The 24,384-nt window shown below is 39.7% G+C and overlaps 1 protein-coding gene across 1 annotated transcript in view; it reads left to right on the forward strand.

The window, feature by feature from the left end:
• Nucleotides 1–24,384, forward strand: part of LOC101864680 (transcription elongation factor SPT5) — a 37,697-nt gene that overhangs the window by 1,592 nt on the left and 11,721 nt on the right. The window contains exons 2-20 of the mRNA XM_005095975.3: nucleotides 3,819–4,117; nucleotides 4,397–4,490; nucleotides 7,969–8,101; nucleotides 8,577–8,708; nucleotides 9,729–9,828; nucleotides 10,493–10,627; nucleotides 11,167–11,283; nucleotides 11,968–12,131; nucleotides 12,616–12,721; nucleotides 13,270–13,345; nucleotides 14,415–14,569; nucleotides 16,116–16,271; nucleotides 16,800–16,897; nucleotides 17,394–17,463; nucleotides 18,327–18,452; nucleotides 19,770–19,895; nucleotides 21,092–21,275; nucleotides 22,096–22,201; nucleotides 23,079–23,312. Coding sequence (XP_005096032.1) covers nucleotides 3,836–4,117; nucleotides 4,397–4,490; nucleotides 7,969–8,101; nucleotides 8,577–8,708; nucleotides 9,729–9,828; nucleotides 10,493–10,627; nucleotides 11,167–11,283; nucleotides 11,968–12,131; nucleotides 12,616–12,721; nucleotides 13,270–13,345; nucleotides 14,415–14,569; nucleotides 16,116–16,271; nucleotides 16,800–16,897; nucleotides 17,394–17,463; nucleotides 18,327–18,452; nucleotides 19,770–19,895; nucleotides 21,092–21,275; nucleotides 22,096–22,201; nucleotides 23,079–23,312 — 2,594 coding nt within the window. The 5' untranslated portion in view covers nucleotides 3,819–3,835. The remainder of the gene's footprint in view (nucleotides 1–3,818; nucleotides 4,118–4,396; nucleotides 4,491–7,968; nucleotides 8,102–8,576; nucleotides 8,709–9,728; nucleotides 9,829–10,492; nucleotides 10,628–11,166; nucleotides 11,284–11,967; nucleotides 12,132–12,615; nucleotides 12,722–13,269; nucleotides 13,346–14,414; nucleotides 14,570–16,115; nucleotides 16,272–16,799; nucleotides 16,898–17,393; nucleotides 17,464–18,326; nucleotides 18,453–19,769; nucleotides 19,896–21,091; nucleotides 21,276–22,095; nucleotides 22,202–23,078; nucleotides 23,313–24,384) is intronic.

Below are 24,384 nucleotides of genomic sequence, written 5' to 3' on the forward strand. Positions count from 1 at the left end.
ACGCTGTTATAATGATGGTGTATACTTGTAAACTACTTTCAATGTTTGAATGCACTATTGTTTGATAGTTTAAGATTTACAATATTCTGTATTTAACATACAATTACGTGTGCACTCAGGACTCAGGAAGAGTAAAAATGCCCTATTTTTAGTAACTATTATCTTTCTATGAAGAGATAAGATGCACACATCAATCTACTTGCTCATGCAGCTTGACCAACTTATTTCCTTGCCGCATAAAGTTTTCAGAAGAAAACATATTTTACCATGAGTAGTGGTTGATTTAAAAAGTCCTCATGCAAACACCCCCACCTTTTGGCAAAAGCTCAGCAATGTTCTGTTGTCTGCTTTCAATTCCACTTTCTGCCCCCCAAAAATACCCCTCGCGCGGAGGCCGTTTTCCGGCCCAAGGCGCAGCGGGCGATTGGCATTGCTAAACAAAGTCACGAAGTATGCAGACCCGGGAGGGGAAATCTTTTGTGATTTCGGAAAGTTTCAGCGCCCAAACCCAGTATAGTGTGTGTGTGTGTGTGAGAGAGAGAGAGAGTGAGAGAGAGAGAGGAGGGGGAAGTGCTAGCAAAAATATCACATGCCCCAGTTGACAGGAGGGAACGAGAGAAAGATAAAATGGGAAAGTAGGTGGGGGAGAAAGAAAGAATAGAGACAAACAAAGAGAAAGAGAAGACGAGTGATACATAGAGAGAGAGAGGCAGGCAAAAAAGAGGGTAGAGAGACAGAGAAATAGAGAGGGTGACTGCTTGATTGAAATTATGACATTGTTCTTTTCTTCAAATTGTCTTCTAATTGATTCCTCCAACTCCAAAACAGGAAAAACGATGGTTCCTCGAAAAGACATTCGCAGTCTTCATTTAGATCTAGATCTAGGCCTCGAAACTAGATCTATGATTTATCATGTCTGTCTGTCTACTGACTGTCTAGATCTAAATCTAGGCCATAGATCAAGAAGAACCTAGGTACTAGTACTAGGTAGGTTCTACCCTGAGCCAAGAGGGCGATGAAACTTTCCGAAATCACAAAAGATTTTCCCTACCGGGTCTGTATACTTCGTGACATTGTTCCCGGTTACCGGGTCTGTATACACTCCCTATTATTTATAACATAATTAGCAGTTTCGCCGTCATTAAGTACGGCTAGCTTCTTCCTTATAATTTTGGTGAATTACAGTCTGATGACATTAATGACAATCTTATCTATCTATCTGTCTGATTGTCTGTTTCAATCTCTTTTACTTAAGATCTAATTTTATGGAGCGGGTAGATCTAGAGTAAACTTACCGGTTCGGGCAGAAGGTTTTTTTTTTTCGTTTTCTGGCACTGGGGCACAAAAATGTCATTAAAAATTTTGTTTTCAAATCCAACCCCAAAAGAGTGGCACACAAACCTAAAAAAGCTACCTCCTTTACTTTCGTTGACGCTAACTACAGTGACGGCGACATTTTGCTAAAAATAGTCCTTAACACTTTCCCTACCGCGACTCCAGTACCGAAATTCTCAGCAGATCCAAGTTTTCATAATAATAGAATAGATAAACTTCCTGTTAGCAGACCAAAAAAAATGATAGACTTTCAGTCATTTCAACGCTTTTTTTGTCCCCTTCGAAACATAAAAATGAGAAGAAAAACGGTCCGTCCCCTGACTTCCGTATGTCTTCTATTTTCACTTCTATATTAGGTACACATACACATAACTTTCAGCATTTCTTTGCATTAGTTACTTTTGAGGCAACCTACCTGGGAAGTTTGAATGATGCTGCAAACCTGGAAAATTGTTGATTTCATACATGAAACCTTCGATAATGCATTCACTTTTTGAAGCCCCAAACTAACATATAGTCAAACCTGTGTAAGACGGCATCCCATTGTCAAGGAGAAAAGTGGCCGTATTTATAGACAGGTGGCCGTCTTAGGGAGGACTGATCAAGATGAAGAAAACAAACCATTCCCATCTGAGGTCCTAATCGAAAGTAACCTCATTGTTGTTGTTGTTGGTTTGTATTTTGTTTGTAATTTTTATTTTGTTGCTGATTTTGCGCAAGGGTGACTATAAAATGAAATATATCAGACGAAGAAGACTGAGTGCCATCTTAAAACAAACACATGGGTCGCCACCACTCGGAGAACGATCGACGCTTCTGTCACAAGTTCATGTTGACTTCCTTTGTTACAGACTGGGTAAACAGTGACCACTCATTTCACTTACGATTTGGCATATTATATGAGTTCTGGGCAGGGCTTATGGGTTATGAGGGATCACACACTTACCTCACCAGCAGCTGAAAATTGGTACCTATTGGTCAACAGTGGGAGGGGCCTACACAATATGATCGGTTGGAGGGACTACCTAACAACAACGGCAGGTGATGGAATTGTGACGGGTCGACCACAACCACAGGGGCCAATGCACAATTTATGACAAAACGTAATGGAGTCATTAAGGCAGGTGGCCGTCTAAGACAGGTGTTATTATTATTGCTTAGTGTGATAGAGGTTGTGTGTTAAAATATGGTGGCCCCGGCCGCGTTGAACAGGTCCCGTTTTACACAGTTAAATTATAGAAAAAACGCAAGGGGGGAAATGGAAAGTGGCCGTTTGTACAGGTGGCCGTCTTATAGAGGTGGCCATCAGACTCAGAGCAGGTTCGACTTTAATTTAAATTTGAATAAATCTTCAATATTATATCACCATCTGATAGATTATTTTTTAACCTTCAGAACAGTTTGATGGGCCACATGATATGGTTTGAGTGTGTTTAATTGGATGTTTTGACATTTTCCTGTGGTGGGGTAGGGGCGTAAAAATAGGTCAGGGAAAAGCCCTGGGCCAGTGGTGGATTTTGGCCTGGTAGGAAAAGAGCTAAGATAGCTTTTTCTTCATCAACTGAGCAAAACAGCGTAAAGCTCTTCCCCCTGGAAAAGTTAACATTGGTTGTGGATGAAGGAGCCTGTGGCCTAGTTTCTACGTTTTTATTTTAAAACTCTGAAAGCAATATTCCAATTTTTGTTTGAGTTAAGAAATTTATCCTGAGTACGGTTACGTCGTTTTGTTGATGCAAGACCACAAAAACGAATTCTCTCGTTTTTCCCTAAACCCACACTTTGAGAAAGTGAAAATAGATGTTTTTGTTTCCTAAATCCTTTCCAAGTTTTTCAATAGCAATAAAAAGTAATTATAAATGATGGATTGTGTTAAAACGAAAAATACTGAAGCACCCTATCACAGCCGATATATCAGCGATACGTCTGCAATGGGTGTGGACTCGAGCCGATATATCGGCATATGCCCAGAAAGAGTTAATAAGCTTGCAAAGAAACAAATGTGATAATAATTGAAAATGACCGAATGTCAAAATACTGCCCGAATCCATGAGAAAATGTTTATAAATGTGACCGAACACGTAAATAAATCTGGCTTCATTTTCACTCCCAGTCAGGGCCTCAAATATGCGAACAAGCTCAAACGGTACATTTGTTGGGTCATCCAATCACAGGGTTTCCTGTTGCAAGTTTCGGTTTACCTCTCAGGCAAGGCAGATAGGAGATATTTAAATAAAACTTTAAAGTTGACATACCTATTTTTGTCCAAATTTTGACTGAATGGTAATATTGCTGTAGAATAAAAACAACAGACACCATTGCTGCAAGGCAAGACAGATTGAAGTGGAGGTTCATGATCGCCCACGCCAGGCTCCGGATGAGTATAAGAAAAATGAAGACATTTGTTTTGTGCAGTAGAGATTGTCAGACGTCTTTCTAAGAAAATATAACTGTAAGATCATACCTTTTTTCTCCTCTGTTAATAGGCGGTAACTTTCCAAGCATGTCAGACAGCGAAGATAGCAATTTTTCTGGCAATGAAAGTGATGGAGGAGAGGACAAAGCTGGGTCAGATGATGGAGATGCCAGTGACAAAAATGAGGGCAGCGATCGTAATGAGGACAGTGACAAAGGAGATGACAGCGACAAGAATGATGACAGTGATGGGGAGCAGGACAACTCGCAAGATAAGAATTTGAATGATGATGAGGCAGAGGAAAGTGATGGCGATGGAGAGAAGGACGATGGCGATGAAGAGGAGCCTGAGGGAGAGGACCTTGATAATGTAAGTTAAAATAAAAATGTCAGTATTTATTTTTGTTATTATTTACTTTTGCTAATTGCATGAAAACTGTTTTGTTCTACTCTCTAATTCAATAACCATCTTTCATGTTGACTCTTTATGCTCTGATGTAGGATTTCTGTGATATTTAAGTCTCTAAATTTTTAGTTTTCACTCGAAAAAGAAAAATGTTGAGGAAGTGAAGTGTTCATACATGATTATCATCATTGATCTGTGATGACTTGTATCTGGGAGATTTTGAACTTTTATTTCATATTTCAGGAAGAATTTGATGAAGAAGAAGATGAAGAGGAAGAAGCTAGACCGAGGAAGAAAAAACGGAAAGGAGCCCTTGGGTTCATCATTGAAGAAGCTGGTAAGAATAGAAAAGAAATAAAGTCAATTATGGCATGTGTTCTGGGCCTAAGCAGCTCAGCTCGGGGGAATAAATATTATATAATATTGTATTCTTTGAGGGAAGACAAGGACTATGCAGAGGTGGTTGGAATTATTTTGAGTAAGTATGCACAAAAGTCATTTAGAGGATGGGAACCACAGGGGGAGAGGATCATCATGGCTTCATTCACTACAAGGAATAAGAGCATCAAGATGAACATAATTCTGATCTATGCCCCAACAAATGAAGCCTGGGATGAAGACAAGGATGCTTTTTACAGCCATCTCCAGGGGGTCATCGACAAACTACCAAGGAAGGATGTCTACATCATAATGGGAGATTATGCCAAGATTGTTCACAACAACATAGACTATGAGGTAATCATGGGACAACATGGCTTGGGACAAATGAATGAGAACGGAGAGCGTTTTGCAAATATCTGTGCTTTCAACAGTTTTGTCATTGGAGGCTCTGTTTTTCCCCCACAAGAGGATCCACAAGGCTACTTTGGTATCACCGAATGGCGTGACGGAGAACCAGATTGATCATTTTTGTATCTCATCTAGGTTCAGGCGTTCACTGGAAGATGTCACAGTACAGAGAGGTGCAGATGTTGGATCGGATCATCATCTGCTGTTAGCAAAACTCAATCCGTCTCAAAAAGCACGGAACCAGAATAGGAACCAAAAGAACGAAGTTCCAAGTAAGTGTCATAGATGGACACAAGAAAGAGGAGTTTTAACTGCAGTTGAACAGATTTCAACCCTTGGCGGATCTTGGTGAGGAGGACATGGAGGTGGAGATACACTGGACCAAGGTCAAAGAAGTCTTTACTTCAACATGTCAAGAAATACTTGGTGAGAAACTATTGGAGCACAAGGAATGGATTAGCAAATGGTCATTGGATTTGATTAGCACTAGAAGGCAATTGAAAGCAGAGACAAAAGCAAGTAGAACAAGGGGATCAAAAGCGGATGCATTGGAGCAGTACAGGACAACAGCTAAAGATGTAAAGAGATCATTAAGAAAAGACAAGGTGGAATTCATGAACAGGCTGGCAGAGGAAGCAGCAGCAGGAGGGAACATGCAAATCCTTTACCAGACTACAAAGACTTTTTCTGGAAAATATGGGAAACCAGAAGTAACAGTAAAGGACCAAGAGGGAAAAACCATTTTTTGAAAGGATGCTCAGTCAAGACGATGAGTAGAGCATTTCAACAGTCTACTGAACAGACCACCACCAAGTAACCCGCCAAACATCCTGCCAGCAAGAAATGAGTTACCATTGTGCTGTGATGCTCCATCAAAACAAGAGATTATGGATGCCATTAGGAAGCTGAGCAATGGTAAAGCGGCCAGTCCTGATCAGATTTCACCTGAGGCCCTGAAAGCAGATACCAATGTGACGGCAGACCTCCTTCTCCCATTGTTGAGCAAGATCTGGAATGAGAACGAGTTCCCAATAGATTGGAAAGAAAGACACCTTGTGAAGCTTCCTAAAAAGGGGGATCTCAGCAACTGCAGCAACTACCGAGGAATCACTCTTCTCTCAATACCAGGTAAGGTCTTCAACAGAAGCATTTTGGAGAGGATCAAGTCCCCAACAGATCCACAACTTCGGGATGAACAGGCTGGTTTTCGGAAAAATCGGTCAACCATGGACCAGATTGCCACGCAGCGGATCCTTGTGGCACAGTCCCTGAAGTGGAACTCCCTGTTGATCGTCAACATTTTTGACTATGAGAAGGCCTTTGACAGTATAGACCGAACAACACTGTGGAAGATACTGAGAAATCACGGAATCCCACTGAAGTTGGTTAACCTCTTCAGGAGCATGTATGAAGGGACGAGTTGCAGGATTATACATGATGGCCAGCTCCTTGACAGCTTTGACATCAAGACTGGTGTTTGACAGGGATGATAACTATCACCTTTCCTCTTTATCTTGGCAATTGGCTGGCTGATGGATGAGGGAAGCCACCAGAGGACACAGAAACGACGTACAGCGGACACCATGGACACAGTTGGACGATCTGGATTTTGCAGATGACTCGGCGCTTCTGTCACTCACTCAGGAACAGATTCAAGCAAAGACCACAGTTTCAAACAGCCTATCTATCAGAGTCTGTTGAATTGAGGATCCACCCTGGAAAGTCAAAAGTCCTAAGGATAGATGCACTACGAAAGGAGCAAGTCACAGTAGAGAGAAATGCACTAGAAGTAGAAGACTTCAAATCCATTTGCTATTTTTGGAGTATAATTGACAGAAAGGGAGGAACAGGGGCTGAAATAAAATCCCATATTGTAAAGGCACAGACTGCATTTATTTCTTTGGACAGGATTTGGAGGACCAGGGATATCTCACTATGAACAAAGCTGAGAATTTTTAACCTAAATGTGAAGTCAGTCCTGTTGTATGGATGTGAGACATGGAATGCATCTCAGACATGCATAAAGAGGATCCAGGTTTTCTTGAACAAGTGTCTGAGGAAGATACTGAGGATCAGATGGACAGACAGGATCACCAACGGGGAAGTATTTAGAAGAACGAGACTGAGCCCAGTCAGAGATGAGGTGGGAAGAAGACGCTGTCGGTGGATTGGACACACTTTTCAGGAAGTCAAGCAGCTGCTTAACAAGGAAAGTGTCTGATTGGAACACACAGGGTAAAAGATCAAGGGGAAGACTACGTGGAACCTGGAGAAGAGTCACGGAAATGGATGTACAGAAAAGTGGGAAGACATGGAGTTACATCAAGCAACTTGCCCAGGATCGGGAAAGGTGGAAAGTGTTTGTTCGTGGCCTATATCCTGATCCAGTGTGAAAAAAGCAATGATGATGATGTCATGTGTTATTCACAATTTATGTTTCTTCAGGGCGTTGGTGTGTCCATTATACTGACTTTTTTTTTGTGGCTATGACCATAAGAATGTAAGGCGTACCTTCAGCATCAGTGTCGCTGGTCATTCTCTGCTCAATTTGTGTCAAGCTATGCTGTCAAATGGGAAAGATGAATGCTCTCAGATGATGTCAAAGTTCAGAGGAGTGCGATATATTTTAAGATAAATGCAAATCAGAACTCCAGCCATAATGTAAATGGTATGGTTCATGAGAAAAGGGTATCTGTCAATGTTGGTTAAGCAGTTTAAAGATTCGCATGTGCATTCGCAGGTGGTTGGTGGGTGCTCTTATGTGGTTAGCTTTTTCTTTCCTATCAAACATCTGTTGTCCTCATCTCTCCTCGTACTTTTTCATACTTGTTACTCTCTTGTAACATCTCTAATATGCGGCACTTCCGCGACCTAATTCTGTTGCAAGTGCAGTAAAACACTTGTTAAAACAAAAAGCATGTGCATCCTTTTTCTTTGCAAAACTATGAAATGAGGTTAAACTTACTTTGTAAAATCAACTCCTGTATGCTACTGAAATTGACTCTTTTTTTCTTTTTCTTTTCCAGATGTTGATGATGAGGATGATGAAGATGATGTTGAGTGGGAAGATGGTGCTGAAGAGATCATTGATCGCAAGTCTTCATATGATCCAACTGAAAGAGAAATTGAGAGCCATCAGAGGCTCAGGCATATTTGGGAGTAAGTGTTGTCGTTCAAGTATCATAAATCGTAAAAGTTGTACTGTATGTCTCTTGACAGTTCTATGCTCTGTGTCTGAGGGGAATATTTTCACTCTGTCAGTGCACCCACCTGTTAGTTTGTTTAGAAACCAGGCAAACAAAAGCCTTGCTATGCCAAGCATTTTGATTTATATTTGTTGGGAGACTGTCAAACTAATTTCTGTGCCAACTAATTTTTTGACAGCTCTGCTATAAATTCTGTTAGCTGCTGAATGCTTTTAAGTTAACTTCACTAATGGAGTAATCAGGAAGGGTACAAGAAGTATTTTCATTATTTCTGAATACATATTATAGTTTTGGTTGATATTCTCATTTCAAGAGCTCTTTGTCTTGAGGCGTAATTTTTTTTCAAGATTGAGATGCGTGCTGTGATGTGAATTTTTCAGAATACAAGTGTTACTGATGAACCACTATTTATTTTTGCTCTCATTCAGGAGCCAGCGTGAAGATGAGATTGAACAGTACTACCGTCAGAAGTTTGGAAATGTGTCTACTGCCGAGAGATACGGAGAGGGTGAGGAGATGTCTGATGAGATCACACAACAGGGACGACTGCCAGGTGTCAAGTGAGGACTTTTCTTTCTGGATTGATAACAACATAACAAAAAGGGCTTTTCTTTTTACCATGATTGAACTGAGTTTTAATAATGGTAGTAATAGTAATAATGATATCCACACTCTACAGCATGCCCTGTGCGTTTTATAAACATTATTACCTCAGCCGACCCTAGAACACTCGGAGACATTCTCGGCTTCCCAGGAAGCATACACTGTTTCTTCTGAAACAAAATTTCAGTGACTATATATTAGTTTTTGTTTTTCTTGTGCTTTTGTCTATTTCCCAGTTCAGTGATATTGATTTAAAGCATGCCAAAGAGCTGTTCTCTCAGGTTTCTTTTTTTTGGCTGATAGTGTCCAATTCTAAGACAGTTTTGGCATCAGTAATGGATGACACATGAATGCACCGGAAAATAAGATAAGATAATACTTCACGACCCCAGTGCTTTCTTTTTGCATTTCCATTCTTTTAAACAATAGAAATGTGTCCTTTTTCTTATGCTCACTCTTTATTATGAACTGTTTCCGCTATTAAAAATGGAGATTCGACAAGAAAGCATTGAGGTCGTGACTTTATTGTCCCTTTCAGAAATTTTCTGTGGCTGTACAGGAATGGTAAAACAATGTAGATACATGGAATTTAGATTGCATATTACTTTCATGAAAGAATTTCAATATGAAGAGAAAAATAAAGCTGACAATATTACAGCAGGTCACATCAGATGCATCTCTCAAGTCACTTGCTGGAATATATCACATATTTTGAAATTTACATAGATATATTCATATGATATATTATGTGCATTGATCAAATAACAATAATACACATTAATATTCACTTCGACAAAGCCATGGTAGGAAACTTCCATTATCATTATGTCTTTCGTATTTGATTCTTGGTGTTATGTATCTGCCATTTATGTCTTTCTTATTTGATTCTTGGTGTTATGTATCTGCCATTGGGTCATCTTAAAATTTCCTTGGAAAGGGGGTGTGATGGGTCTGCCATATTTGCTATTCTTTTCCAGGGATCCCAACTTGTGGGTGGTCAAATGTCGCATGGGAGAAGAGAAAGCCACAGTGGTGCACATTATGAGGAAAATGATAGCCTATCAGTTCACAGATGAGGTAAGATCTGTGGACGAGTTATTGTGTATTTTATTTGGATTTCTCCAGTTTCGCTCTGGTGATCTTAGATCGTTTTGCACCAGCAATATATTGTAAAAGAAGAATTAGTGTAAGGAGACCAAATTGTCCTGACTGTGTCAGCTCTGGGAGAGCAGCAGGGTCTGTGACTCTTTTGAGGAATTTGAAATAGGTGTTCCAGAATGAGTTCGATTAGATGGTGAACTAGAGGTCATAAAGTATATTGCAGAAAAATTTAGAGATGATCATTGGAAGTATTTAAACATGGAAAGAACCAAGGTAGGTCTAATAGTTACTGGTAAAGGAGGGTAAAAAAGCTTTTAAAAACTAGTCAAACTGGTTCACTTTTTTTCCAAACCATATTATGTTGAAAGACATAGTTTATTGTTCTGTGTAGGACTTGGGTTCTGTTTTAAAAGGGAAGACTTCTGAAAGTGAAACTTTGAGACTCCAGGGCTTGCCAAGGGCTGGGGGTTTGGGTATGTTACATGTTGGCTAATGCCTGTTTTCTGTTCAGGCTAGTAAAAACTGACCAAATACTTGCCTGAATTGTAAAAAGAAATTTTTTGGACAGATATGAGTTTTTGGGGGGTTTTTTTGTCATTGTTGTACCAGTGTTGCTCATAATTCTGCCTCTCTTTTTCAGCCTCTGCAAATCAAGTCCGTTGTGGCCAAAGAAGGACTGAAAGGTTACATCTACATTGAATCTTATAAACAGACCCACGTGAAACATGCGATTGAGGGCATTGGAAATTTGAGGATGGGGTACTACAAACAGCAGGTTGGAAAATCTGAGTGTTGTGTATGAATTGTGTGCATACAAACTCGGGTGTCGGAATGTTTGTATATTGGCAAGAGCGTTTGTGCTCCTTCTTTTGTTTGTTTCTTCTTTACTGAATGTCCCCATATGTTTATCATGATATTTGTGCCTTTTCTCTGAAACCAGAAGTGTTTGGGCTTGAAGTACCATATCATATTGGCTGAAGTCAGTTTTTGTAGTTGCACCATGAACTTCTCAGGTTTTGGGAGTTGTTTTTTTTACCGTGAACTTCCCTCTTTAAAGTACTGATGTAATGGTCTATTTTGACATGCTTCCATGATCTAGGATGAAATTCTGAAGTTCTAACTTGTAACATTGTTTGATTTGACTTCATTTCGAAGTCGCAATTTTTAAACCTTATAAAAAGATGTTTTTTTCACTTGGATGTATTGTAAGCTCAGACAGATTTGAATGAAACTTTAATATTACTAAGTAATAGCAAGTGCAGTTTCATATGAAATACCACTTCTGACATTAACATCCTCGTCCCTTGTATTTAGATGGTTCCCATCAAAGAAATGACGGATGTGTTGAAAGTGGTGAAGGAGACAGCTAGCCTTAAGCCCAAGGCATGGGTGAGACTCAAGCGAGGTGTGTTCAAAGATGATCTTGCACAGGTGAGTTTCACTTTTGGCTCTTAATGTATTGTAGAAAAACAGAAGGGAGGGTCTGGTTGGAAAAAAAAAACCTACTAGAGGCGCCCTTTGCCTCCTGTCATAAAACTGTTGTCAGGGACACATTGTGCTGATACTGTTGTCATGCCTGCACTGAGAGTGAGGACTGTGTTTTGTATTTCTTGACAGACATTCTAAGTGGTGCCTATAGTTGCCGTTATCCATCACTGTTCCGGAAACTTTGTCCTTCCATAAGGCTTGATCTGTTGTAGCCTCAGTCTGTTTTACTTTTAAAAAATAGTGGAAGGGGTATGCTGCCTGCCCGCCCTTCCATTCCCCCACCCCTTAGGTAGTTACAGTAAGAAAAGGGTGTTTGAAACTTAGTTTTGACAGTTTACATATCTTTTTTAGCGGGTCTGACCAAATTAATGAAAGTACTTACTTTCACAATATTTGAGTGAAGACGAGTGACATCAACACTCAGATTGCAATGTACAGTGTGTTTTGTCCGTCACTCCTATACAGAACAGTGAAGTGCATCAAAGTTTATTTTTAATTGTTTCTAAGTAACCACATTAACTTTTCTCTTTTTGTTAATTGTAAAAATTGATTGTCTCATGTTTTTTCTTTTATGGTCATCTCTGTAGCTTGCTGTCATCTCTATATTCATGTCTGTGTTGCTTCCAGGTTGATATCGTGTACCCCTCTCAAAATGAGGTTGATTTAAAACTAATCCCTCGAATCGATTACACCCGTCTTCGTGGGATCATGCGCACAACGGCGAGTCAAGAGCAACAGAAGAAGAGAAAACGGCGTCCGCCTCAGAAACTTTTTGATGTGGATGCCATCAGGTGAGATGAGAAGGATGTTTGCGTTTGAGCTTAACTCACTTTATTTGCTTAAAATGTTAGTTGCTTTTGTTAACTACCGTGTAATGGATTTATTTTAACTTGTGGTGTAATGGATTCATTTTAACTCGTGATATAATGGATATATTTTATTTCCAAACTGATAGCCGGAAGCCAGTGTCTCACAACACTTTTCAGTGGACAGCAGCTTAGCAGAATGATCAAAATGAAATGACGTCCTTTCTGTTGTCATTCCAAATCAGGTTTGGGTATTTGTTTAGCTCTAGACTGTCCACATGTTGTCCACAATTTGTGACACTGTTACCATTATTGCCTGGGGGTAATTTCAGTTGTTGAATATTGTAGCTATATAAGCTTTGCCATCTGAACAAAGGTAGAAATTGTGTATATGTAAATAGGTTTGCACAATGTGGGGTCTGCTGAAAGCTATGGTTATTGAAATATAGAAGTTTGTTCTTCTCTACAGATCTATAGGTGGAGATTTTACCTCTGATGGTGACTTCCTCATGTTTGAAGGCAACAGATATGACAGGAAAGGCTTCCTCTTCAAAGTCTTCGCCATGTCAGCTATTGTGAGTCCTGCTTCCTCCTTTTCATTATGAACTATTTGATACTTTAAAATTAAGAGAACTTTGTATTATTTTAATCATGTTTGGTGAAGAAGCTGAATGGAACAATTGAAAGAGTAACCATGAACAATATACAGTGAAGTTCATTGATGGGATTATGGTCAGAAAAACTTGACAAGAACACTCTAAATGGATCAATGCATGTTCTTAAGGTTTACAGATTACTTGTATCACTCTTTTTGAAAGAGTGGTTTACCATGCCCAATTTTAAAGGCTATTTTTTAAATGTTCATTGATAGTTTTACCTAAACATTGATGCTAAGTTTTCTTTTGGTTGTCAAGCTGAAACATTGCCATCTGTGTCTGCAATCTTGACGACTTGTACAATGGACTGGACAAATGAATGTTTTCGTTGTTCAATGGATAGTCTGCTAGGGGTATACGTTATGTAAATACAATAGTGTGCTGTAATTATTATTTGGGAGAGAAAGTATGGGTGTAAAATAGCAGAGGGGCTACTCTATGACACAAAAATATCTTGCTGTTCTCAGATTGCTGAAGGTGTAAAGCCAACTCTGGCAGAACTGGAGAAGTTTGAGGACCAGCCCGAGGGCATGCAAGTTGAGTGTATCCTTTGACAAACTCATGATACAGGTCATGAAGACATTGTGCGTGGATAACTCGAAATGTTCTCAGTGGGTGGTTGGTGGGTATTCTATTGTGGTTTGCTCCTTCTTTCTTCTCAGATATCTGTTGTCCCTGTCTCTCCTCCTTTTTGTGTGTATGTTACTCTCTTGTAACACTTCTAATCTTTGGCGCTGATATGGCCTAATTGTGTTGCAAGTCCCATAAAACTTGTTTTAAGATTTTCTCAACTCTTTCTTCACAGCACTTGTCTTAGAGTAGGTAAGATTGTGCTCGTAGTCTTCTGAAATAAAGGGACACCCGTCCAAAGTTCACATGTGCTATCATGCTGATTGTTTTATACGCAGTTATGTTGCAATAAATGGAAAAAGAACAGTAGTTCTACTATTGTAACTTGCCCTGAGAAGATTCCTAGTTAATTTGTATTTAAAAACTGAAGAAACTGGAGTCGCTTTGAAAATGGGGAGAAGCATGTCATACTCTTGTTGTAAAGAATGGCCATAAGTTCTTTGCTAGGGGGGGGGGGGTTACTGGTGTACTGTAAAACTTTCTTTTTGTGTCTGAATTGGTCTTGAGGTTTATAATGTAAGTCACTCTATGCTATTGTATTCAACCTTTTAGTCCCTTAAAGTGACACCGCCCAGTTTTGCAACTGATTTAGATAAAAGTAGATACTTGCTGCTGGTCTGTGACACTAACTTAGCTTTGTGAAACATTGCCGTCGAATACTTTTTTTTTACTCTTTACTTCTCTGAAAAGTGTAGAACAGTGTGTACTATTACTGAGAAACCAGTTTCCCCACTTCTGAAAGGTGCTTTTTTTATGCACTTTTGCTGTTTGTTTTTTAGAGCCTTTCAAAACATAACTGGTTGCAGAGTCATTCTGACCTATATCCTCATGATCAGAACTGTTTTTGAATGAGTGTGCTTGTATTTAAATTTCTCTATGATGAAATTTCTGTCGAGAGGTTTAGTTGAGAAAAAATGCATCGACCCTGTAGTTGAGATTGAGTTAGGCTCTAAGTATTGTGGTCCTTAACCATTAAATTCAGTGGTTCCAGAAAAGTCAGAGAATGAGATTGCCCACAACTTTGCCCCGGGCGACTCTGTGGTTGTTTCCGAGGGTGAGTTGCTGAACCTGCAGGGTAAAGTGATCCGAGTGGATGGCAACAAGATCACCATCATGCCCAGGCACGAGGAGCTCAAGGTAAGAAGGCTGAGTGGGTTGTTGGTGGGTGCGCTGGTGCGGTTTGCTCCTTCTTTTCGATCAAACATCTATTATCCTTTTTGGGGTTTGTTACTCTCTTGTAACACCTCTAATCTTTGGCACTTATTAGACCCAATTGTATTGCAAGTGCAGTAATACTTTTACTAAGACAGAAAAAAGAAGGCTGACTGCTGCCACTGGCCATGTATTTGTGGACCATGTGATGACAGGTGTGTGCATGTACAAGCCTCCGTGTGCAGTGGTTACGTGTTTGGTTTCCCTTTTCGATTTCGAAACATGTATGGTTGTTTGCGCATATGGGAGAGAGTTTTTCGTTACAAGGTATATTTTTGTAGCAAGTGGCTATTCTCCGGCGTCGCGCCGGTCAATAGATCAGAAGCTATTCTCCGGCGCCGCGCCGCCAGTCTATTACTAATAATTTGTCGGCGCAGATTTGAAAATACCTCTCTCATCTGTTTGTCTTGGAAAAAAATTCCCACAACTTTAACACTTCGAGCCACTTCCATTGATCTAGAGACGATAGGTTTTCAGACACAAACTGCCCCAATTCCTCCAATTTAGAATTATGTTAGGTGCAAGAAGAAACATGTTCACAACTATTGACGCGAGTTCATAACAAAGAGTGAGCATAAGAAGGAGTCACATTTTCACTGTTTACAAAAATGGAGATACGACAAGAAAGCACTGAAGTCGCGACATTATATCAGTTAAATTGATCTAAAATTACAACAAGAAATAAGTTAAACAGCAAGCTATACTATATGACTGGACACAAAATCAATTTTGTTCGTTTAAATAAACGGAGAACAGCTTCCAATCTATTGACCAGCGCGACGCCGGAGAATAGCCACTTGCATATTTGTAAGATATTCCCACAAGGATTGGAGTGGGTGCTTTATAACTGTTGCTTGTGTTTTATTATTGTTTTCATGAGAATTAGGCTCTGCTAGCTACAACAGGCACTATCTTTGTCATTTAATAGCATGAAGTTTGCTTTGTGATTGACAGGTGCTCTGGTGTAGTTTGCTCCTTCTTCTCTCTCAAATTTCTATTGTTCTTATCTCTCCTTTTCTGTGTATTTTACTTTATGTAACCTAATTATGCTGCAAATACTGTTAAAGTCTTACTAAGCGTTAACTAAAATTTGGCCTTGGTTGTGAACAGCTACAAATAATTTTTCAACTTAAAAGTCTTTCAGTGTGGGTGGTTGACGGGTGCACTGGTGTGGTTTGCTTCTTCTTTCCTTTCAAACATCTATCGTCATTATATCCCCTACTTCTTTTTTGTGTTTGTTACTCTCTTGTAACACCTCTAATCTTCGGCACTTATATGACCTTATTGTGTTTCAATACCGTAAAACACTTACTAAACAAACAAGTCTTTCTGTGTGAATTGTGTATAAATCTTCCAGTATTTTTTCTTAAAGTAAGCCGATGAGATTAGCTTTCTTGTTTACCTGAAATGCTTTTTATAGGTATCCCCATGCTTTCCTGTGTACACATTTTTTTGTTCTCTTTGTCCTTAGGATCCTCTGGAATTCCCATATAATGAGCTGAAGAAATACTTCAAGATGGGCGATCACGTGAAGGTGATTGCCGGTCGCTACGAGGGAGACACTGGGCTCATTGTGCGTGTGGAGGACAATGTGATAGTTCTCTTCTCGGATCTCACCATGCACGAGGTATGTGCACTTGTAGTTCCTTAAGATGGGGACGGGGCTCTGGATTTGTATTGCTATCCGAAATATTTTGTTTTTCATTTCTGAAAATGAATTCTGAAGTTTCATTCTGTTTAATTATTTTCTGAATGCTGCAAGTTCAAGTACAGGGCGTTGTCCTACGTGTGTGAAAGCCCAGAGATTTGCTTTTTCTGTGTACTCCTTGCTATTTTATCAAAAGTGTCAGAGAACAGGGACGGTTGCACCAGAGGGAGGGGAATTTCTTACTTACTTTTAGTGGATTGTATTTAGAAGAGTTATGTGGTCCGGAAAAACAGATTGAGACGACTTTCTTTCTAGCAGTAGCTGAATGTGAAATACTTTTGAATAAAACATTCCTTGGACTAATCATATCTGTGAAGGACATTTACATTCCCCCCCCCCTCTTCTTGGGTGTGCACTAACTGGGTGTTTACCAGTATAGAATATATTTAATTTTGTGTCATGTTTTTTATTGTTGATACACAAGTCCTTTTTATTTTGCACCCTCAGCTCAAAGTGCTTCCAAAAGACATCCAGCTCTGTTCTGACATGGCTACAGGTGTGGACTCTCTTGGTCAATACCAATTTGGAGACCTGGTCATGCTTGAGTAAGTTTGTCATGGGTTTTTCTGCTTTCAGTAAGCTAGTCGTCGCTTTTTTTGCATTGAGTAGGTTAGTCTTTGGTTTTTCTGTATTCAGTAAGTTTGTTGTCAGTTTATATGCATTCTGTCTCTGCAACAACTAAATAAATTAAGGATTTCTTTTGGAGCTCCCCTTTTAGCTCCTTATGAGCAGGGTAGATGAGAAAGTGACTGGGTCTTGTCGGCAGCAAAAAGTTTGTTCTGGGTCATGGAGGAGTGAAATATGCTCTTTATGACCCACTATCTTTCGACAATTTGATTATGTCTTTGGTCTGTGAGTTTAATACTGTGCAATTCTTATAAAGAACTAAATTTTTTCTGTTGTTTTCTAACAAATGAGCTGTACTGATTTTAAGATAAAGAGATAAACATTTCTACTGATGTGTATTTGGAAGTCTTTATTTATTTTTATTTTTCTGACACATTTCATTACTTACTGTAAAATGTTCTTTTTGCCCCCCAGCCCCCAAACAGTAGGATGTATTGTGAGGCTGGAGAAAGAGAACTTCCAGGTCCTTAGCATGCATAACAAGGTAGGGGTTCTTCTGAAAATACTTCTGTTTCCATCAAATGTTAAAATTCTTTAAAAAAGAAATTATTAAGTTTATGCCTCTCTTTTTATAGTTTTTTCAAATTTTGATACTACCGAAGCAATTTCTGGGTGTCCTATTGTTAGCTACTAATGCTTCATTTATTAATTTACTCCATTGCTCAGATGTATTGTTAATTCATTGCTCCCTTTTCTTATCGAAACGGTATTGAAATTGTTTCCCTGCACATGTGGCCGTATTCTTTTGTTAAACTGAACCATGAGTTGGACTTAGTTCAGGAGGGTAGTTTGATCTATGTTCTGGAAAGTTAAGAGAATGTTTTTACGGCTTAACTAAGCTCCACAGTAGGTTCAATACTTTTGTTTGAATTAAAACTGAAATTGTTTCAGAAAACTGTTGTGGCATTGCTGATAGCTGGGTTTGAACTCTAACCCAGTATGTCCTTTGGAATGACTCCTTTCCCAAATTTCTATCACTTCAATGTAGTGAGAAATGAGTACTTGGCTAACAGTCAGATATAAGTTAGAAAATTTAAGTGTCTTTAAAACCACACACCATGCTTCTCAGGAAGCTTGGGATGTTTTGGAAGTTAAGGTCTGATTGGGTAATAATAGATTGTAAAATGTCTTGAGCCTTCTTTCAAGCAGGTATTTATGAGCTATATTATATATGCGTATGTTATCAATCATTTTTGCCCTTTTTTCAAATCTGAACCATAGATGTGAAATTTTCACTCCAAAAGTCCTTCCACTTTTCCTTCCTTGTCATTCTGATTGCACTGTGACGGACACAGACAGACAGTTTATGTTGGTTTCATGAGTGTGACCTTGATTACTCCCCCTCAGGTGTTGGGCGTGAAGCCTCAGTCCATCACCCGCAAGAAGGACACCAAGAACGCAGTGTCTTTGGACTCTGAAAACAACAATGTACAAGTGCGAGACATTGTCAAGGTCATCGATGGCCCTCACTCTGTAAGTAGTTGTCCTGTTCTCTTCTGCGGGTGGGTGGTAGGCGCGTGCTCTAGTGTGGATTGCTCCTTCTTTATCTTTACTATGATGAAACATCTATTGTCTTTTTCTCGCTTCCTTCTTTTCTTTGTATGTTAACTTAAAGCCATTCCTCTAATCTTTGGCGCTTATATGACTTATTTGTGTTTCAAATGCCAAAAAGCTCTTACTAAAACAGTTTAAACAAAAAAATTCCTTGGAGGTCCAGTTCTGTTGAATGAATCCACTCACATTCTGTGCCTAAGAATGTGCTGAGGTGCTGATTTTTGTGGATAAATCCTGAAAATCTGAATTCCTGAACTTGTCCAGATTGTGTAATATAATACTGTATTATTTTATTTATTTACATTTTTCATGTCATTTTGCACCTAACAGAAAAATAATCTTGATACAAAGTGCATCAGACTTGATCTTTGAATTTTTGAGTCCCTGCGCACATGCTTCCTTGGGGTCCGAAATGGGCAGGATTTTTTTCGTAGCCAGTAAGCACCTCTTGAATGTGGATCCTTGCCTAGTTCTAGTTCACAAGTGCCTGAACGTGTTTTAAGTCTTTTTTTTCTTTCATTTTGCTCAAGCTTTTGTTTTCCCCCAGCTTATTCTTCTGGCAGTTAGAATTTAGAACACAGCTTTCTAGGATAAGAGGCAAAAGCTTGGGAGTTGTCGTGTGTACCTCGCTGCAGACAGTAAACAGCTGGAGAGCATGCTTATATCATGAGACTCCAGCAGCATTTTTTCGGCTCTCCTGTTGTACTTGGTGGGATGGGAATACTGTTCATCGTACCTAACCTTTTGTACTACATGTATGTTTGGCATGACAGAGGCTCAGAAGATAGTTTGTGTTTTTGTCTGTGGTGATAAGTGATTTTTGTCCGTGGTGATAAGTGAGTTTCTGTTTTGCAGTAAGAAAGGAATTATGGAGACAGTTCATAATTTTTTTTTCGGGGTTAGAGAACCTCATGCAGTGTACCCTATTGGTCTGATTTGCTCTGTGTGCTTTTTATTGTGTCAGTAAGATTTTATGTGTCTACTATGAGTGCATTCTTGCCATTCTCACACAAGACAAGAGTTGTATTGCCATCTAGGGAGGTTTTTTTTATTGTGGCTCTCTGTATGTTTCCTGGGATGCTGTATTTCTCATAGCTTCAGTTGGCCTTGACAGGCAGGTTCAAAGCAGCCGGCTTCCGGAATAATATGAAAAGTGTTGGTGGGGGGGTTAAGTGCTTACAATTGCAATTATTTCATGTGACTGCCATTCTTTACTCTCTTTTTCTCTTTGTACAGGGACGGACGGGAGAGATCAAGCATTTGTATCGAAACTATGCTTTCTTAAATTCCCGCCTGATGACAGAAAATGGCGGTTACTTTGTGTGCCGCACTCGGCATCTCGTCCTGGCTGGGGGTGGAAAGGTGAGATAAGTTAACTTATTGGCAACAGCATTCATATCAAAGCAGGTGGTTGGAGGGTGCCACTGTTATGTCTTACTTCTTTTCTTTCTCTCTGGATTTTTTTTTTCTGTCTATCTGTCTTGCTTTTTCCATGCACCATTTGACTCTTTTTGTGTCTTTGTGGTTCTCTTTATCCAAACTCAAATACATGCGTGTCATTTTTATCCTTACTGTCATCATTTTTATGTTGTTTTTTTTTTTCTTTTTGAGATAATACAGCTGGCATACATCTTCTGCACATCTCCCAGTGTATTCTGCGTCTTTGCACTGCTTTTGTACTTTATGCCAACCCACTGGGTTGCTGATGTATTGGTCCCATCTTATTTTATTTTTTTTTATACTCCCTCATCTTGTTTTCCACCTTTGAGTTTGCTTTATGTTTAGTAAGATGGTTTGCTGAAGGATTAAAGAATTTGTTTAGATGAAAAGGTGACTTGCAAAAACCTGATGGATCTGTGTACGTATTAAAAATGAACATACGAGGAAAAAAGAATGCAGTGATCACATGACTGAATATCCTGGTTTCATATATTTGATAGTGATGATGTGTGTCTAGTCTTTCTTTGCTCTAGTCTCTAGAAAGAAAGGAAGGTAACGACTTTGATAAAATTGGATTACAGTTCCGTTTCCTTTAACTTCCCTTGTAAGGTTTTCAAATTATTACTTTTTTGTGCCTTTTCTATAACTGCTGACAGCGTCATACCAAAAGCGTTGATTGATTAGTTGTCAGTAATTATTTTGTTCGAAGGGTTCCTTAAATGCTGTGATTATTGAATTTATACTCTTTGAATTTATCTGGTAAATTGAGTTCAGTTGCACTTCAAACAGCGAATAGAAATAAAGGTTACCATTCATTTGACTTGCGTGCTCAACCAATGGGGATCAAGTTGTCCTGAATTTTTACTTTCTATTCAAGGAATTTGATATTTTTCTAAGAAAAGTAATGATTCCTATGAGGTTGGGGTTTTTTTTAATTTCCCTGTTGCTGCCATGTAGGAGTTGGCTGTCTGCACGTTCTAACAAATGTAAATATTTTTTTTTAAGGCTTTATGTATGGCTGAACGGGACTCTACAAAACAATTTAGTTACATCCTAACATTACCTCACTCTCACTATGGTTATAAGACCCTATATATTTCTCGTTTTTCTTTTCACAGCAAAGCGCAGCTCCAGCCTTCAACAGTTTTGCCCCCATGTCGCCAAGAATTGCCAGCCCTGCACATCCCAGTGGTGGAGGCGAGAGGGGGCGGGGCCGTGGGGGAGGGGGCCGAGGTGGCATGTCCCGCAGAGATCGGGAGATCATTGGCCAAACTGTGCGCATTGTGCAAGGTCCATTCAAAGGTGAGAACATTTTTAGCTTTTGCACTCGAACCTGCTCTAAGGACCATCTATCCAAGACAATCACCCACACAAACATCTACTTCCCACCCTCCCTTGTTTTTTTTTGGGGGGGTTTACATGTGTGTGGCACTGTCATGAATTCAGGCTTTTGTAAAAATGATGAAATAAAAAAGTACATTTTTCCAACGGTTGAGCTATTGTTATGGAAAATATAGATCAAAGGCACTAAAGAATGTAAATTTGTAGTTTCTAAGGCCACTCAGGCTTTGGAAATCACCAAACTTCGGCAGCCATTTTTTCTGCTCTGTCCTATAGGTAGATCTGCCAAGTACCCTGATAAAATTGGAGCCCTCCGATTTTGTTTTAGCCCATCTGAGAACCCCAATTGGATTCGCATAAAATCCTATCTTTTTTCGTGGATTCTGTTTCCATTGAATTGTGACAACACACTGGTATATTTGCTATATTTGCATGACTTGTCATAATTAAGTGAAACTACACATTTTTATCTAATTGTAGTAGCAATACAAGTGTATTTGCCATGGTTAATCTACTGGGACTCTGGAGACGGATTTTTTTTACTTGAACTCTGATTTTTAGGGAGGCTTCTGAAGAAAACTGCTGTTTCTCATCATAGAGGGCTTGGCAGTTCTGTATTGGACTGAAGGGTTAATGGGGAGGTCTTTTCTCTTACCTAAAGCAGAATGCTGAAAGGAGCTTTTTGAAGTTTGTTGGGTTTACCTTTATTGACAGTGGAATGTCCAAGTTAAAAAAGAGATTGCTACAGTGGGCTTATGAGTATTTTTTTTTTTTCCTACAGGTTACATTGGAATCGTCAAGGACGCCACAGACAGCACTGCTCGTATTGAGCTTCATTCCAGTTGTAAGACCATCTCTGTGGACAGGCAGCGCCTCTCAAATGTCAGGTTAGTCATATTCTGGAGATGTTAACCCTTTGAGCTCTAGGCTCCGGATCCTAAGTTTACCCAAATCCTGGCCTCCTGAGCTTTCAGGTCCAGGGAGAGAGCATTTCATTGTCAAAAAACTCAGTAAATCAGCACAGAATCTTATTAAGACAGGTGCAAAAGGGTGCATTCATATTGGTATCCCATAATATCATGATGAACGGAACTTGAGTTCTGATTGATCGGAAATCACTGTCCTGTTCTGCCCGGTAATTGAGCATTCTTTCCTCGTTGTAAAGTTTGCCCTCTGTATCTGACAGGGAAATATTTGTCTACTCAGAGAAAGGTATGGTTGTTGTTTGGGGTGAAACCCATCTTTGCAGGTGGTGGAAAGATAGACTGAAAAGAAAAAGTTTGGGAAATTTCTAAAAGTGAAAGGCCCAGTAGCTCTGGAACAAGTTTTGTACCTGCTTTTTCGGTTCCAGCTGAAATAATTCCCAGTTGTGGTCTGAAATTGCCTTCTTTTCTTTATGTTACTCTTTCATAATACCTCTTTTCTTCAACACTTGTATGACCTATTTGTGTTGCAAGTGTCGTTAAACTCTTACTAAAAATCAAAACTAAAATTAAAATTGGCCAGAGTTGTGCTCTATAATGAGGACCCAGCTCTGCCTTTGAATGTTGGTTTGGTGGATGTTCAGGTGTGGTTCGCTCCTTTCCTATCGAACACCTATCGTCCTGATCTTTCCTCCTTTTTTGTGTTTGTTACTCTCTTGTAACACCTTTATTTTTCGGCACTTATATGACCTTATTGTGTTGCAAGTGCCATAAAACTCTTTGCTAAAGCTAAAAGTATGTTGGTTTGTCTTAGCTCTCATAATTGTTTTACTTTCTACAGCGGACCCAGACCAGGTGGTGGCCAGACCTCCACCTACGGCGGGCGCACCCCCAGCTATGGCGGTCAGACTCCCATGTATGGTTCTCGCACGCCCATGTACGGCTCCCAGACTCCTCTGCACGACGGCTCACGAACTCCGCACTCTGGGGGGATGACTCCATCACACGAAGGAAGCCGAACGCCCAGTGGGGGAGGCAGTAGTGCGTGGGATCCATTCCACGCCAACACGCCAAGGTCAGATCTCGGTGGCCACATTGACAGTTGTCTGTTGGTACAGTTAAAATGTTGTAAAGCACAGAAAGCGTGCTGTAGAGCATGGAAATTCGCTATATAAATACCTTTATTATATTAAAATGAGCCCTATCCTGAAAAATAGAAACATATCAATGAACACCAAAATGAAAGTCCTGAAATGCTATGTTTGGTCAACCCTTCTATATGGCTGTGAATGCTGGACAATCACTGGGGACAGTGAAAGTAAAATAGAGGCAACAGAAATGTGGTTTCTTAGGAGACTGCTAAGAGTATCGTGGAAAAAATGAGGTAGTGCTTGATGAAGCCCACGTGGGACGCTCAATGTTAAAAACAATCAGGAAACGACAAATGCAGTCTTTGGGACACCTGAATAGACATAAGGGTCTTGAACATCTAGCTCTCACTGGCAAAATTGAGGGCAAGCGAGGCAGGGGTAGGCCCAGAACAACATACTTAGGGAACCTAAACAAATGGGTAACAGGAAAAAATCCGGGAAACGTAGCTTTTCTGAGAGCATCCGAGCAAAGGAATGAATGGAAAATCATGATCGCCGATGTCTGTCGCAGATCTTGCACTGGATGATGATGATGATTATATTAAAAAGCCTGAGATGTCTCTGTTTACTGCAGTTAGCCCTGCATAATTAAATTAGAAGAACCAGATTGCTAATGCTCTTCTGCTGGGCAGAATGAGTCAGAAGTCTTGGGAGATATCCTGAACAGCCAATAAGGACTCTTTGGTGCCTCCTGCTGAGTGATTGAACGTGTTCATGACTCGAAAAATGCAAACTGATCCGATCCTAACAAGTTCAGTTGATATAATGTTTAGAAAAATCCATCCATGATAGTTATCGCAGTTTTTACGAATTCTGCAATATTAACAGTGTTATTTCCACTCTACAGTAGAAACTTAAAAGTATGGAAGGTTGTTTCTGTGCAAATGGCCATTTATGGAGTCTGTCGAGTTGAAACATACGGAGTGGGGTGTCTTGTCTTTCTGCTATTTGCCTCTTTTTTTTTTCTTATTCATGAAAAGATGATCATGTTAAATC

Source organism: Aplysia californica, unplaced genomic scaffold (assembly GCF_000002075.1).
Source record: "Aplysia californica isolate F4 #8 unplaced genomic scaffold, AplCal3.0 scaffold00118, whole genome shotgun sequence".
In the NCBI taxonomy this organism is placed as follows: domain Eukaryota; kingdom Metazoa; phylum Mollusca; class Gastropoda; order Aplysiida; family Aplysiidae; genus Aplysia; species Aplysia californica.